This window comes from Sceloporus occidentalis, unplaced genomic scaffold (assembly GCF_023333645.1).
Source record: "Sceloporus occidentalis isolate IW3139 unplaced genomic scaffold, rSceOcc1.0.p SCAF_1, whole genome shotgun sequence".
Classification (NCBI taxonomy): Eukaryota; Metazoa; Chordata; class Lepidosauria; order Squamata; family Phrynosomatidae; genus Sceloporus; species Sceloporus occidentalis.
In genome coordinates this window covers 261,443,969-261,460,277 of record NW_028316981.1, presented here as the reverse complement: position 1 = coordinate 261,460,277, position 16,309 = coordinate 261,443,969, and the positions used below count along the sequence as shown (strand labels likewise).

Sequence of the window (16,309 nt, the reverse complement as noted above, 5' to 3'; positions counted from 1 at the left end):
TACAAGATATAGCTTTGTTTTTAAGAATACCAATTTCAGACTAATGGAGTATCAAGTTTCAAATGATTTGCTAGTTTTATGTGGGTATGTTAAAATAATGCAAGAATGAAAATACTGTTTTGCAAATAAATTGTGGAGAATAAAACAGAATGTCAAAGAAAACTTAGATTGGATCCTAAGTATGTCAACAGAAGGAAATTCGGATAAGGAGACTGACCCAGTCTAGGATGCATTGAAGGGAGTTACCGAAATTTGGGAATATTCACTAAAATTTGTGTTCCTCTGAGGCAATTGGGAAACTGTAGCTCATGGGCTGTATGTAGTTATTTTTGTGGCTGGGGTGGGGTGGGGATTTCATCATGTTTTTCACCTTGTGCCAATTTAAGCATCAGATATATTTGTTCTTAACTTGATAGTTGAAATTGTAGAAACAACTTGGGCAAAAAATATCTGATTTTGGACAGAAGGGATTTTAGAGTCACCTTCTTTTTCTTTAGTTTTGGCTATATTTAAAAGTAAGTCCTACATATATGTATATACCAAAAAAAAAAAAATAGCCTGGAGAAATGTTAATTCCCAAACTTTATCCAGGTGTTTTGAAGTTTGATGGTAGCACCAAGTGCAATTCATTTCATAGGAATGGCAACAATAATGGTAAAAGATCATAGGGAGAAAAAAAGAAAGAGCATGTCATTTCATGAAATCTGCATAAGGAAAACATTTATCATTTAATAATACAAACCTTAAGCTATAGTCAGTATAATGACTAAACAGAACAAATTAGTCTGCATTGGTTTCCCCCCTCCTTCTTAATACAGCTTTCATTTATTTTGTTCTCAGGTTTTATTTACCGCATGGCTTGAGTATAGATAATAATGGCAACTACTGGGTGACTGATGTAGCTCTTCATCAGGTATGCAGAACTGGCTTCTAAAGTACTGTACTAACCCTGCAATTCTGAATTTAACTAGCTTCTGTGTCTTATTAACAACTTGACAGCATCATTTTTCTCAGACTGGGGGAAAATTGCCAAATGTTCCACTTAGTGTAACAATCATGGATTGACATTTTATGCAGGAACACTACTGAATTAACTCAGTTACATGCTTGGTGATGGATTTCTTTATTCAGCTCATGAATATTACTGTATACATAGTTATCCTTTGAAGAAAAATGTTTTCTAGAGCAGTGGTGATTTATGGCCATTGCCTATCCCTAGGGCATCTCATACTGGTTCATGTGGAGTTCCCAGTAAAGAAAGAAACAATTGTAGCCAATGGGCACAAATATAGTAGAGGTCCCTGGCATGCTGGTGGGGGGGGGGGGGGAGGAATTACCATACTAGTTATCTCCCACAACAGAAGAAAAACTGTTCTGAAGGACAGTCATGTGAGATTTCTTGTAAACTATAACGTTTTATCTTTAGCTTGCTATAACATGAAATTAAATAAGCTATTTTTATCCTTTTATATTGATAGATATTCAAACTGGGATCACACAGTGTGGAATCTCCTTTGTTGACTCTAGGGAGGGCTTTTCAACCTGGAAGCGATAAAAATCATTTCTGCCAACCCACAGATGTAGCAGTGGATCCAGTTACTGGCAATATTTATGTGTCTGATGGCTACTGTAATAGTCGTATTGTTACGTTTTCTCCAAACGGAATGTTCATCATGCAATGGGGCGAAGGTACTGAATAGAAAGAAGTTGATCTTTTCCCCCTGAATTTTCTCTTAAAGTGTACACAGATGTAGTGAAGAGGTTTGGTGTTCCCAAGTCCCACTGAAATCAATTAGACTTAAGTGCCTGTGGGTTTAAGATCATGTTCGGAGGAAGGATTCCTATGTTTAGGCTGTACCACTTCAGGCTGCATGTAGCAGAACATGCAATGAAATGTTTATCATACAAAATTCCCTCCATCTTGGAAGCTCACATATTATGGACAATATTTTGCCAGTGCATGCTTGCTTTTGTGTATAAAAGGCATTAGAATTCTTGGCAGAAATAGCCCATTCTTACTCATGCAATATTTTCTTGAAATGAAAATGAAATTCTGATTTTGAGCCCTTGTGACTAGGAGACAGTGCATAGACTGATACTTAGAGTGGTTAGACAGGTGACAGTTTCAAGTTTATATTGTCATATAGTTTTAGCTTACAAATCAGTATTACTGACCACAAAATAGTGTGTTCAGATTTGTCGGTCCTTAATTTGACATTTTCTTTTTCAGAGACTTCCATAGGTCAGGCTAAACCTAGCCAGTTCAGCATCCCCCACAGTTTAACACTTGTGTCTGATTTTGGTCAACTGTGTGTAGCTGACAGAGAGAACGGTCGGATTCAGTGTTTTAAGCCAGAAACTGGACAATTTGTGAAAGAAATCAGACATCCGTTGTTTGGAAGAGAAGTGTTTGCCATTTCATATGCCCCAGGTAGTGTCTGTATTCAAAAAGTATATATATTTGAAACCTTTCTATCTTGTTACAGAGGAAGATGTAGTCTTTAGATATTTTAATATAGGATGTGAGTAAGATAATTAGTGCATTACATTGAAGGGCAAATAGTTCTCCCTGCTCTGTGAATCTTTATGGCTTTCCCTCTGTGCACCCTTGAAGCATATAATCCCCATATAATTCGCCCCGCACAATCCGAACAACCGGAAAGAACTTGCTAGAAATTCCATCATCTAAATATGCTACTACATCCCAGAGGGCCTTCTCAGTAGCGGCCCCACAAATCTGGAACAGTCTTCCCGAGGAACTCCGCCTGATCACCCCCCTAGAAACATTCAAAAAGAGGCTAAAAACTTTCCTCTTCTGTCAAGCCTTCCCCTCTGGAAAATGAACTAGTGTACTTTGATCCCGTCAACTTTCTGCCTTACCCTTTCGAATGATTGTTTTAGATTTGTATATTGTATATTGTGTTATTGGTTTTATCTATTTTATGATGTGTTTGTAACTGGTTTTAAATTTTGTGTACACCGCTTTGATCTTCTGGAAAAGCGGTATAAAAATAAAATTTATTATTATTATTATTCCCACAATTTAATATGACTGAAATGTTTTAATTGTATTTAATAAAAGCTTAGATAGTTTAAAACCAAATTAAGTCGGCGTATCTTGCAAATAAGGGGGAGGAGGGAATTTCCAAGTTTAGCTCACATTGAGGAATGTGCATAATACAACTAGGTGATTTTTTTAAAAAAAAATCATTTGTTAAAAGGAAACAGCAAACAAAACACAATAAATGAGGATTTAGCAGAATAATGTCACTATGGGGTTGTATACACTGGCCAAATGTCCCAGCTTTCTTGCAGCCTCTAGTTTAGATGATGCAGGCTAAAACACCCATGGCAGGATTGTGCTTGATCCTGCCTGTGCAGAGATGGATCTGTAGGATCTGGTTTGACCCAGGGGTAAAGAGCCTTTACCCCAGGATAAAACAGCCCTAGTTTTGCTTAGAGTTTCTAAGTAATTCCTTGGCAAAACCAGGCTGTTCAGACAGACCCCCTTCTTACCTTTTCAGTGGGCAATCCATCTGTTGTTCCTTCCACCTGTGTTAGCACCCCTAATATAAATCTTCACTCTTCAGCCTACAGCTGTTTTTTTTAACTAAGAAATTTATATTGGAAATTGAAGTTATGGGATTCCTGCAACAGCTGTTAGTAGTGTAAGAGATAAAGGCACACCTTGCCTGGAGCTGTTTCTTAAGAGTACACAAGAACAACATAAGAAAATGGGGGGGGGGGGGGGGGAATGAATAAATATTCCATTAGTAGCAGTTTGGTTCCCCCCCCCCTCTCTTTAGGGAGATCTTTTTCTGTTAAAGAAGAGATCTCTGCTGGAGAGGTAAGAATTGCCTGAATATAGTTTAGTCATTAGAAGGTAATTGTAAATAAGTCTTTAAAGGTGCAAAAAGGCAAAGAACAAAAGTCACAACTCCAACGTTTCAAGTAAGAGACAGTGCCTACAGGTGAACCCATTGAAGACCACTAAAAGCTGAGCCGATTGGCTTTAGTAGAATCCAGCAGGGGGAAATTATAACCAGTGAACCTCATGAGTAATGTTAATACAAGTCTTTATGTATGGTATGTATCTTTTAGTATGTGACCTATTATTTATTTTATTGTAAAAACACACAGAGACCCTGCTGTCTTATGTTCACTGCTAAATCTCTTTCTCCTTTATTAAGACTTCTGTTAAGGTTATGCAGGTAGGTCTGAGTCATGCCCACACTGCTTCAGTTCTTGGCTTAGTCATGCATTATCAAAATGCCATTCTTTTATACTATTGCTGGAGTGAACAGGGTCTATTACACCATGAATATATTGACTATAGATTGCGGCTCAGATCCTCAATAACACATGAAGGATGCTGTTTTCCTTAGCCAGTTATACAAGGTTCCTCTCCCTGTTTGGATTAATTCTCTTCAGGAGTGTTACCTGAGTATCTGGAAAGGTTTGTCAGTTGATGTCGGGGGACTAAGTGATGAGAAAATCACCTTACCCACTCTACTTAGTATCCTGCCGAAAATGATTGGAATCTGAAGTATACATTTTGATGATAATCAGTAAAAATGCTGCAACAATTGCTGTAAAAGAAGTGAGAAGATGGAAAGCTAATATCTCTTGATTTTCCATGCATTTCTTTTGCATCACATTTTCCCTTAATTCATTGATTTCAAGCTCAAACACTCCAGTTGTTTACTAGCACTTGTGGCTGTTAAATAGTTGTAATGTGCTGAGTGAGATCTGAGTCCATTCTCACTATTGAACTACTGTTATAGGAGGCCATGGGGTCCTGCATGTCTATGGTTGGCAGCAGTCTGGCTCTTTCAAAACAACCTTTTCCTGCCCTATATAGTTGTGCTTAGACTGTGTTGTGAAAAGGAAGAATACACTCACCACATGCAGATCACTAAAGAATGAATGTATGTTTGTAGGTGGTCTGCTGTTTGCAGTTAATGGAAAGCCTTACCCTGGAGACAAGGAGCCGCTGCAAGCATTTATGATGAACTTTTCAACTGGAGCAATCATTGACACTTTCATTCCACTTAGAAAGGTAACATGTTATGAAACTTCACTTGGTTTTATTAAAAATTCATGAACTCTCATTTATTTTCCTTTCCATGCCTTATGCACCTTTCAAACTTTAGTATGAAAATTCTCAAATTACATAAAAGGTGAGACTTAGTTATGCTGCTTCATTAAATCTTGGATGTTAGATTGTAGAGCTATAGTGCTTATATCCTGTTTCCCCAATCACAATAGTAAGATGAGGTTCCGCTCCCCAAAATTGTATCTTAGCAGCATCTTCATCCAACATATGAGATTTATTCAAAGACACAATTGCATGATTTGGATGTGACATTCAGACATGGTTATAGCATTGTGGTAATGAACCTTTGGCCCAGCTCTTATACTACCATGGCACAGCTTCTTCTTGGCTTTGCAAGTGAAGCAGGAGGTGCAGAACTGTGAATCAAATATTGTCTTGTCTCCCCTTATGCTTCAGTTAGACTGTGTTGTTAAAGTTTGTAATGTCTGTGTGAAGAGTCGTACAATTTTAATGCTCATTAAAGAACTGAGCTTTTTTTTTCCTAAAATGGACAAATTTTTATCAGGAATTGGGGGTGAAGGTGTCCTGGCAAAAACAGAGGGGAGGGGACAGGTGGTCACTGTCATGCTTGTCCAGACTCCATTTCAAATGTGAGGGAGGAGGACATGTTTGCCCTAAATACAAGGAGGCAGCTTAAATCTGCTCTTTGTCAGTTTTCTCTTTACAGAGTTTTAATAAATTGTATAAAGGAAATATCCCATTACAAGTGGTGGAAACCTGTGCTTTAAACTTAATTTAACTTTATTAAGGTTTGATTAAACTGTCTTTTGAAAATAATGTATTGGTTGGTTTCAATTTTAAAATCTCTCTGTGATGATTTTCAGTGCCCAAAAGCATTTACCAGAAAAAAAACATATGAATGAATAATATATTCCCAGCCAATATTAAAACAGATTTTTAAAAAGAAGGGGGGGGGACCAAGATGTTACTCTTTATCTCCAAATATTAAGCAAGAAATGTCAAGTTCAAGGGAACCCATTAATTGCCTATAATTTCCAGAATATCCAGTACTGACTACAGTCATGGATGATATACTTGGCTAGAGTTATTCTCAGAGCATTGAGCTGCAGTTAGATTCTAAGTGAGCAATAAGATAAACAAGCCCCAGTTGTAAATTTTGAATACATTCTTGTTTGCTAAGCAGAAAGGCTGGACCTTTTGAGATTTTCTGACTGATCTCTGTTGCTTTGGAAATTGGAACTTTCGTGAAAGAAATCTGAAAGAGAGTGAATTTAAATTTCATACTGATAAAGTGCCTACATTATTGGGAACCTGTGTCTGTTGAGGGATCAATAACCTTCTGTGGTTATAAAGAGATGAAAGGTTTTTAGAGGGGAAAAACCTTTAAAGCAAGAGAATGCCTCTCTAGAGAGATTAAGATAGACAGAGAAGCCATCTGTACATGATTCTTACTCTTGGGTCCTAGCTTTGCATTGCAAGGTTAATAGAGCATGCATGAAAGCCTTTGGAAAGCATTTGCATCATAATGCTGGATCTTGATTTGTCTTTCTCTTGTTGTTATCACTGTTTTATTAATAGTTTTAAAATTGTAACATTTTATATATTGTGTGTGTGTGTGTAACATATTAGCCAGCTCCAGAGCTTGGAGGTTGTGATAAAAACTGATGAATGCATTCATGCTTATGGTCATAAAAATGGCCAGCTACCCCTCTGTTAATACACGTATGTGTGTGTGTGTGTGTGTGTGTATGTTTATGCATAATAGTTCAGCAGTGATTAAACTGGACTTCCTTACACTGGCTGAGAGTTTGCTCAACACACAATGGCTTATTGCTTTACATGGAAAGTCTTTTTATTTAATTATGCTGTAGCCACAAATAGGTAGAATTCAAGCCAGGAAATAAACTTGATTTGTTAAGCCAAAAAGAGAAGAGAGATGTTTTACTAGAGTTGGACCAAGTCTGCACATTATTAGTTTTCCCTTTAATGTTCCTTTCTATTCTGATCTAACTAAAACTACCTGTAGAAGAGCTTTGACAGATCAGAGAAAAGATGTACACCATTCTGCTCACACAGAATCCCACAGCAAGCTCTCCTGCAGGACCTGAGTGCAACATGACACAAGGCATGCAATGTTCACAAATCACGGGATTAAAAACTGATTACTAATCTCTTTTTTGTCATGATTATAAGAGCAGGAGGATTGTGTTGAAAATGTACAACTAATGTGCCTTGAATTATCCGTTCCCTATATAAATATTTAAACTTATTAAAAACTAGTAATTGAAACTACAATTAAATAGTATTTATTGCCTATTAAACATTAATAGTCATTAGCTTTGAAATTAAGATGCACGCTTCAAAATTATCTAGGAGAGTGATGGAAAACCTTTTAGGGACCGAGTGTCAAGCTCCCAATTGCATTCCCCCTCTTACAACAAAAGACTGTACTTTGAAAAAGGAACAGCTTTATTGAAGAAGTAGATACATACAATAGAAGTAACTTTTTTGTCAGGAATGAAAGTAAGCATTAACATATTATTTTTATAACCCCATAAAGCAATCCCACCCCATCAAACAATAAAGCAAAATAATTGGACATCTCTTTTCTGCGCAGTGATGAATCTCCGCCCTTTTTGATGTAATGTCCTCCTGTCCAGGCTCCTGGCAAGACTCTCAAAACAATTAAACTCTCAGACTGCTTTATCTCCCCACTGCACCTGTGACCTTGAGTTTTAAACCTTAAGCCACAACAGAATTAATTAATTAACAGCATATTAAAATATAATAAACATATTATCCACACCACACCAGCAACATATTAACTCTCCATGTTTTAGTTGCCCCTCCCATCACAGAGACCAGTTTCTAGCCTTAAAGATCAAGCCTCTGCTGGCAGGGTAACTCCCTCCACATTCTAACCTTAACAAGCAATCACAATCTTTAACATCCAGTCTATCTCTTTCTAGCACTTTCTAAAAACCCATTATAAAATCTAACATTTTCATCAACTATCAACTTAATCTTACAATAACTCTAACAAAACCCTAATCCTATAATCTTCATGACAGGAATCCCTAAATGAATAAATGCATGAATGAAAGGGATTCATGACACTGAGTGCCCAAACTAAAAGACCTTCTGGCACCAGGTGTTGCCCGGTGCCGGGGGCGAGACTTCGGGGGGTGGGATTTCTGGGGTGGGACTTCTGCCCTCTGGGGGTGGAATTTCATTGTCTTCATTCTCTCCCTCTCCAGAGGCAGCTGAAGGCCCAGGACAGCTGGGAAGAGGAGGAATAGGCACGCTCCTGTTCCTCCTCTTCTCTGCCCTCTGCGTGCCATGAAAATGTGCCATAGATTCACCACCACCAATCTAGGATATTTCCAGGACTGAATATCCTTGGATAATAAATGGGTGTTCTGTTCACTAGTAGTTATAATGCTGAAGGCGGAAATTGTGCTTTGAGTTTTGTTCCATTTTTCACATGTCTTACTTTTCCTCAGTCACATCCCTTCTGAGAGGAAATTGTCTGTAGTTTATGCATTCAGATAGCCCTTTTTAAATTGTCAGCCATTTGTAAGTGATGGGAAAGGGAAAGAGAATGACAAAACATTCCTCTGAAGATGCCAGCCACAGATGCTGGCAAAACGTCAGGAAGAAAATCTTCTAGAACATGGCCACATAGCCCGAAAAACCCACAAAAAACTATGACAAAACATTGTCCTAGGCTAACCAGAATGGCCATTTTGTTTGAACTCATGTAAAGCTGTAGGAAATTATTTTCATTCATATTCGTATAAGGAAAGAAAAGTCTTATCAGTCGATCTTGTTAGACCTCCTCCATGCTCTTGCACATGCTAATTGAACTTGAAATTGTTTCAGTTATACCAGACAAATGTCTAATTCCACATCTCAGTTTCTTGAGTGAATGGGTTTAAATGGTCAGATTTTATTCTGTTATGTCAGTTTTCAGTTTTAATTACTTCGCTGTTTACCTTGACAGAATTTTGAAATGCCACATGACATCATTGCTTCAGAAGACAGGTTGGTGTATATTGGTGATGCTCATTCCAACACAGTATGGAAATTTACATCCACAGAAAGTAAGTTATGCTTCAAAAGCATGCATCATTATTTTCAGGCATTCAAACTTCACTGGTGACTTTGTTTTTGTAATCCATGGTTACAAGATGCCTCTTCATTGAGACACTGAAAAAGTGTTGGGAAAGTATTTGAATCCTGCCCAGAATCTGAATAGCAGTGCTATAAAATTTCCTGAATGATAATTGTGATCTCTTGTATCTAGTTCTTTCAGCAGTAAAACCTTGCAGTTGCAGCCTGATTTTTATTTTTAATTGAATGTGCTGGTGAGAAAATTGGGAATAGCTTTTCACTTTTTGATCTTTTAAAGGTTCACCAAGAGAATCTGCAGCATTAAACATTGTGTTGCCAAGCTTGGTTTATTAATCCTGTCAGAGAGACTGCTTCATCCCAAACCTGTCCCTCAGCATCTGGCATTCAATGTCCATTGACAAGCCAGCTGAGAATTGTAGTCACTTCACTGACCGAATGGCTTAATTTTCACTTTCCTATGCCATTTTCACATCTTGTTAACCTAAATAAGTTGCTCCCACTGGAACACTTGCTGGTACTTGGCCATTGAAGCTGGCGCTTGCTACTAGCAAAAGGTGTCCCCTTCAGTACTTCAGCATTTTTATATGCATAAACTCACTATTTTATTATCTGCTGATTTTTCCACACAAATTTACATACTGTATTATTTGTCCAAAGAAATAATGATCAAAGTAAAATGCATCCTCAATGAGAGTGATACAATTAATAATAACAAAAAATTGGAACAAAAATAGCTAGAGTAAAACAAAGCCAAGCAAGGTTTATATATAGTATACAGAGTGCAGACCAAAGTTTTCCATTTGTAACAGCTAGAACAAGAGATGAAATTACCTGGTACGAGATGGGCATTTTGTTTTCTATTTTTGTATTTCTTTGGATTCTGCTGCACTTTTTGATCCCGAAAGTTCATTAAAGCATCCTAAAAATATTATAAGATTTTAAATGAAGTCTCTTACGCAACACAATTTCACAGAATCTGCTGCGATGTGAGAACATAGCATTGTTTTGAAAAGTGGGCTGGCATTATTTCCCTACCTCCCAAAAATGGCTGTACCCATCTCTCCTACCCACATGCTCCTTACTCTTTGCAGTTGATCTGTTGTTTGTTTTTACATTTTTCATCCCTCCACCCCAGAGATGCAGGGTTTGTCACTGTCCTGCAGCAAACACAAGATTATCCTGGTTCATACGGTGAATTGTTGAGTGCTCTTATGATTGTTTAAAAGTTACAATGGGAAACCAATTGTGTCTACAATAAGAGTACTGAAATTTCAGCTTTTTAACTGGAAGCAAGGTTTTAGAAAACTTGAGATGGGTTAAATTTAAACTACTTGACAGATTTACTGATTAATTTAAAATAATAGAGAATTTGATATTCACAAGTCCTGAACCCTGGTCCTGGGCTAGTATAGTCATAGGGTTGATAGGGACTGCGAGGAACATTTAGTATAATCCCTTGCTATGTAGGAAAATCCAGCTAAAGGACTCCTGAAAAAAGGCCACAGCTTCTGTTTAAAGACATCCAATGAAGTCCACCAATTTGCAAATCATACTGTTCCACTGCTGAACAGCTTTTACCATCAGGAAGTTCCTCCTAATGCTTATGTTTTACTTCTTTTCTTTGATTTTGATTCCATTGGTCCATGTCCTAGATAATAATCTTTACATCCTTTCAGATATTTTTAAATGGCTATCATATCACTTCTCAATCCTCTCTTCACCAAGCTAAAAATACTCAGCTCCCTAAGCTGTTCCTTCTAGGGCTTGGTTTTTAGACCTTTAAATCATCTTAGTTGTCCTCCTCTGAACATAGTTGTCAATGTCCTTCTTGAATTATTGATACCCAGAATTGGATACAGTATTCCAGGAGAGGTGTGACCAAATTATAGAGTGGCACTGCTACTTCCCTCAGTCTGGATACTATAATCCCACCGGTGCAGTCTAGTACACTGGGCCCTTGTTATCTGTTGGGGTTTGGTTTCAGGAGCCTCCATGGATACCAAAATTATAGTGAATGGGGCTTGGGCATGTGGCGGTGCAGAGCATGCGCGCGGCGGCTACATGCACCACTCAATGTATTACAGCACGGCTTCCACATAAACCAGAAACCACGTATGGCACGCCCATGTAAGGAGTGGGCAGACTGTACTTGATATCATTGTGTCCCTTTATTAAATGGTAAAATAAAGGTTTGCTTCTAGAGATTGATTTTTTTTGTTTTTTTTGTTTTTTACATATTTGCAGAACGTGGATGGTTGGATCCATGAATCTATGGACACAGAGGGCTAACTGTATTGCATTGGTTTTTTGGCCACTACATCACATTGTTGACTCAAGTTTAGCTTGTGGTCTAGTAAAACCCAAGATCTTCTTCACATGTATTGTTGTTGAGATAGATTTGCCTATTTTGCATTTGTGCATTTCATTCCTCCTGTCTAAAATGTAGCACCTTATATTTATGTTTGTTGAACTTCAAAGGTTTTGTTACTTTTACCCTAGCTCTCCACTCTGTTATTAGCTACCTCTCTTAAATTGTTATCTGCAAATTTGGTAACTGTGCCCTCTATTCTATCATCCAAGTTCATAAAGATGTCGTACAACATCAGGCCCTAGGCAGAATCTCATAGGACCCAACTTGTAATTTCTTTTCAGGATGAAAATGAACCATTGGTGAACAGTATTTGGGTTTGGCCCATCAACAAGTTAAAAAATTATCTAATAACAAAATTCTGTAGCCCATGTTGTTCTAGAACACCATTTTCTCTATAGAAAACAATGTTTGAAGACAGTCATGTAGGTTTTTTATTCAAGGTTTCTGGGGTTTGCATAACAATGTAATTATCTGGAAAGTGCTTCTACCAGAAAAATCCATCACACAAAATAATATTTTTGAGCAAAAAACACTGGTTTCAAATAGCCACATGGAAGTTTTTTAATCTGCAAAATTGCTATTTTCTGCACAAAAGTCAGCTATTTAAACACCCCAGTAGCCCTCGTGAAATAATGTGGGGGTTTGCACTCTTTTTGCACAAAAAAACAAAACAAAAACCCTGCATCTATTTCTGTGCAGAATAATTTCGTAAAAGAGTTCAGAATGTGCAAATAGTGATTGAGAACTGCATAAACATATCTGATTTTTCCTGCAACAAGCAGGAAATAGTATAAATTATTTTTCCTTATATTCAAAGACAAAATAATTGAATATTTGGCATCTTTAGTGGGAAAGTATGTCTGATCTCAGGCACTTCAGCAGGTTTTTTTTTTGGGGGGGGGGGGCGAGAAGGAAAAATTCTTGTACAATTAACAGTATAATCTAGTGTTACATTAGGAAAGATAAAAATGTATGACAGTAATACATCATCATGAAATACAGCATTATATTATCTTCAGCTTTTCAGAAAGATTGATGATTCTATAACTTCTGGACTTTCTTGTACATTCTTTCAAGTATCAGATAGTAACCAGATTGTAAATTAAGAGCAGTGAGAATCAAAGCCTTTGAAAACAGGAGGACTCCAAGCGTAAGCTTTGGTGAACAGTATCTGTTCTTATGAAGAACTGCTTCAGTTTCCCATTGCTCCTAGTTGACCCCATTTCTTCCAAATTATCTGATAAACCATCTCATAACAAATATTTAACTAAGAATATATTGTGCAAATTAGGAATATGTTCTCCTATTCATACTATTGATAACATATCTTGATCACAAAATACAGGTTTCATTTAAACAGAATACTGTGGTGAAGCGAAGTGAATGTGTGTGTAGTGTATTATGTTGGGCTTCTCTCTAGAGAGATTTTTTTGTGTTATTTTAACTAATCTGTTTTGACACATGCCATGTTTAATCTTGACCTGACTATCTTGCATCCTGGCCTGGAAATCTTTGAAATCATAGTTTTTAAATTTAACTAGATTGTGTTTTTTTCCCCATTATTTTGATCGTTCAACATGTTCTTATTGTTACTCAGTCCAAAGGTTATTCTGAATTACTGGTAGTGAACAAATAATTGCTACTGTTACTATTATGCCACTGGAAAATAAAAGATAATGCTCTCTAGCTCTCCCAAATGGCTAATTCAAATATTGCATCTTGGAAATTCTGAAAAATGCAAAATACTTTACAAAACAATCCTTCCTTGCTGCAGTGCAACTTCTTCTTTTCTCCTCACGGTTCTATTCCTCAGTTGGAATGAGTATAGGCCCCCCAGTGATGAGTAACAGACCAACTACCTATTCCTGTTTCATGGTCATGATTATAGAGACCCAAAAGGTAACTCCAATCCAGCTCATTACTGCAAAAAGTAAGTAGTTGTCAAAGTAATTCATAGGAAACTGAGATATACTATCTGCAGTGTATTCCCAATTAAGACCCACACTGCTAATTTTCTGTATTGTTACTGTATGTGATTTGCAAAGCCAATTGTTTGTCTCAAAGGGTAGTCTTTAATGCTTCACACAACTCACAGTGACCTTAAAGTCATTTTTGTGTTGCAGAGATGGAACATCGGTCTGTTAAAAAGGCTGGGATTGAGGTTCAGGAAATAAAAGGTTAGTTTTTCCTCAGTGATATTTTTACTGGTGAAGGGGATGAGTTGAATATTCTCAGTTAGGTGATCCTCCTCAGTAGTTTTGTAGTGACTTCACTTATTCTGTTCACAAATAATTGTCTCAAAATAATTGTCATTTCTGTGAACAAATTAACACAACTGGACACTATGACATATATTAATATCCTTAAATCCAAAGCACTAAGTTGTGATTCATTTCTTGTTGGCAATGAAAGTAGAGCCAGACCATATCCATTACTTATTTAGAAGATTGTTCAATGGACTGGGGGAAGGGGGGAAATGAAGTCTGGGAAGATTTTGTCTTTGTAACAGTACCATATATATTTTTAATGTGGGTCCTGCTAAATCCCCCCATTTCTGTTTCTTCTACTACAATGTCTTTGTTGGAAATATAATCACAAGAATGTGAGTCTGAGCGATCTTCCCATCACTTTCATGCTCTTTTGAACATTCTTTGTGGATTGCTTCAGTTTCTCCATTTACATTGTTTGACTATGCCTCTCTGTATTCTTTTATTTTCCTATCAGGTTCTATGGGCCGAAGGGGTTTTACAAAAAAATGTGTTAGCTGTAGGAGTAAGATTCCTCAAATTAACTGCCATTCAAATTGTCTCTTTTGCTTTAGTAAAAATTAAACAGTTGACAATTGTCATAACTGTTGAGCATTTCCCCTCCGCCCCCAAGCCTGTCAGAATATAGCATTTAGAATAAAAGTTTTCCATTGGAAGTATGCAGTAAGGTCACAGCCTTGGCTACTAAAAGTTGACCACTTTTTAGGGTGTTTGTAAACATTTGCTCAAGATCATAAGGTCACTTGGCCATAACATCACTTCTGTTTGCCTTGCTTTCGAGGCATACAGGATAGAAGGAAGCATCCCTTGGATTTGATAACATCTTTGAGTTTGTCTTCACTTGTTTTTCAGCCTTCAGTGCTACAAAAAACAAAACAAAAGGGAACACCCACTGGCATTAGCACTCTTCTACAACTCCCTATTGATTGTTGGATCTTTCTTCCTGCTAAAGGACTAAGGGCCGAAACCGACGACCTTGAAGGGGCAGCTTGAGCTGTCCCTTCCAAAGATGAATTGGGCCTGCAGCAACCAATCGGCCTTGATATCTAAATCCTTTATGTAAATATCATAGTAAAAATATGTGCAGTGCTTGTTTCCCACTGCTGTACAGCCGAAAAAGGAGAGGCAAAGAGCTGCTCCTTTTCCGCAAAAAGCTAGCTTTTGCCACTCCACCTTAGCCCCATGGTGGCTTCAAGCCACTCCAGCAGCATGCAGTGTATAAGTGCCTTGAAGCTGCCCATGTCTGAGCGGCCATCTGGCTTCTAGACAGCTTCAGAGTATGCATCATATAAACGCCGCACTTCCAAGACACCATAAGCAGACTTTAAAGGGTCATCTGTTTTAACAGCAAGTCTTCATATCAGGATATATCTATGAACACAAAAAGCAAAAACATTTATTAAAGATGATGAACATTCATCTATAATGAAATCAACATCCAGAGCTTTATACCTTGTTTCATATAAGCAATCTACTAGGCAGACACATGAGACTGGTTCCCATACGAGATCGTCATTGAATCATTACTCTCTCAGTCTTCAGTCCCATCACAATCTCATTCTCTAAAACCAATTGCTGCATCAAAACAAACAAACATACAGCTTCCTTTATATACCGCTCCATACTGAACTAACAGTATCTAAGTGGTTTACAACTCTGTACTCATTTTAGTGACCTTGGAAGGATGCAAGCCTGAGTCAAGCTTGAGCCCTTTCACTGGTATTGAACTCGCAACCTTATGGTTTTGAGTGAGTGGCTGCAGTACAGGCATTCAACCACTGCACCACCAGGGCTGTCTGCTACTTTTGTTAACACCTTGCTTGATTGCATCTTCAACCTTTGAGAAATCAGCTCTTACATCACAGTGAGAAAGCTTCCAATGGCAAAACTGGCATTTTATTATTTTACTTTGAAAATGTGGTTTGACCTAAAGGTTGCCTATTTTGAGATAACAATTCACATAGTCTATTCAGTTCAACAAGTACCAGTTAGTCTCCAATACTCCATGCAATGCTTTTAAACTGTTAAACACTAGGAGAAGTTGTCCTGAGTTCAAAGATGCAGTGCTGTCAATGTGACACCCAACTCTATTTCTCTTTTTCACCTAAATTTGAGAAGGTTGTTTCAGTTCTCAACCACTGTTTGTCAATAATAATGGACTGGATGAGGGCAATCAAGCTGAAGCTTAATCCAAACAAAACAGATATTATCCTGATGAGCTGAAAACAAGATTGGGGAATAAGGATTCAGCATGCAGGATGGGCTTACATCCCCCTAAAGACACAACTTCGCAGAGCTCAGTGGCTGAGGTCCTACATATGCATGTTGCTCCATGTGCACAGTCCCAGATCTTCCCACCATCAGGCATCTGTCAAGGCCCAGGAGATGGGAAAGGGAGGAAAAGGCAGTTCATAATGAACCTGGTCTCAGTTGGGGGAAGGGATGTTTCATTCACAAATG

At 37.7% G+C, this 16,309-nt stretch overlaps 1 protein-coding gene across 5 annotated transcripts in view; it reads left to right on the top strand.

The window, feature by feature from the left end:
- Positions 1-16,309, top strand: part of PAM (peptidylglycine alpha-amidating monooxygenase) — a 198,667-nt gene that overhangs the window by 176,308 nt on the left and 6,050 nt on the right. For all 5 annotated transcript variants that reach the window (XM_089492734.1, XM_089492745.1, XM_089492700.1 and 2 more), the window contains 6 exons: positions 841-913; positions 1,479-1,689; positions 2,231-2,431; positions 4,941-5,059; positions 9,081-9,180; positions 13,706-13,759. In XM_089492734.1, the coding sequence (XP_089348860.1) occupies positions 841-913; positions 1,479-1,689; positions 2,231-2,431; positions 4,941-5,059; positions 9,081-9,180; positions 13,706-13,759 (758 nt within the window). The remainder of the gene's footprint in view (positions 1-840; positions 914-1,478; positions 1,690-2,230; positions 2,432-4,940; positions 5,060-9,080; positions 9,181-13,705; positions 13,760-16,309) is intronic.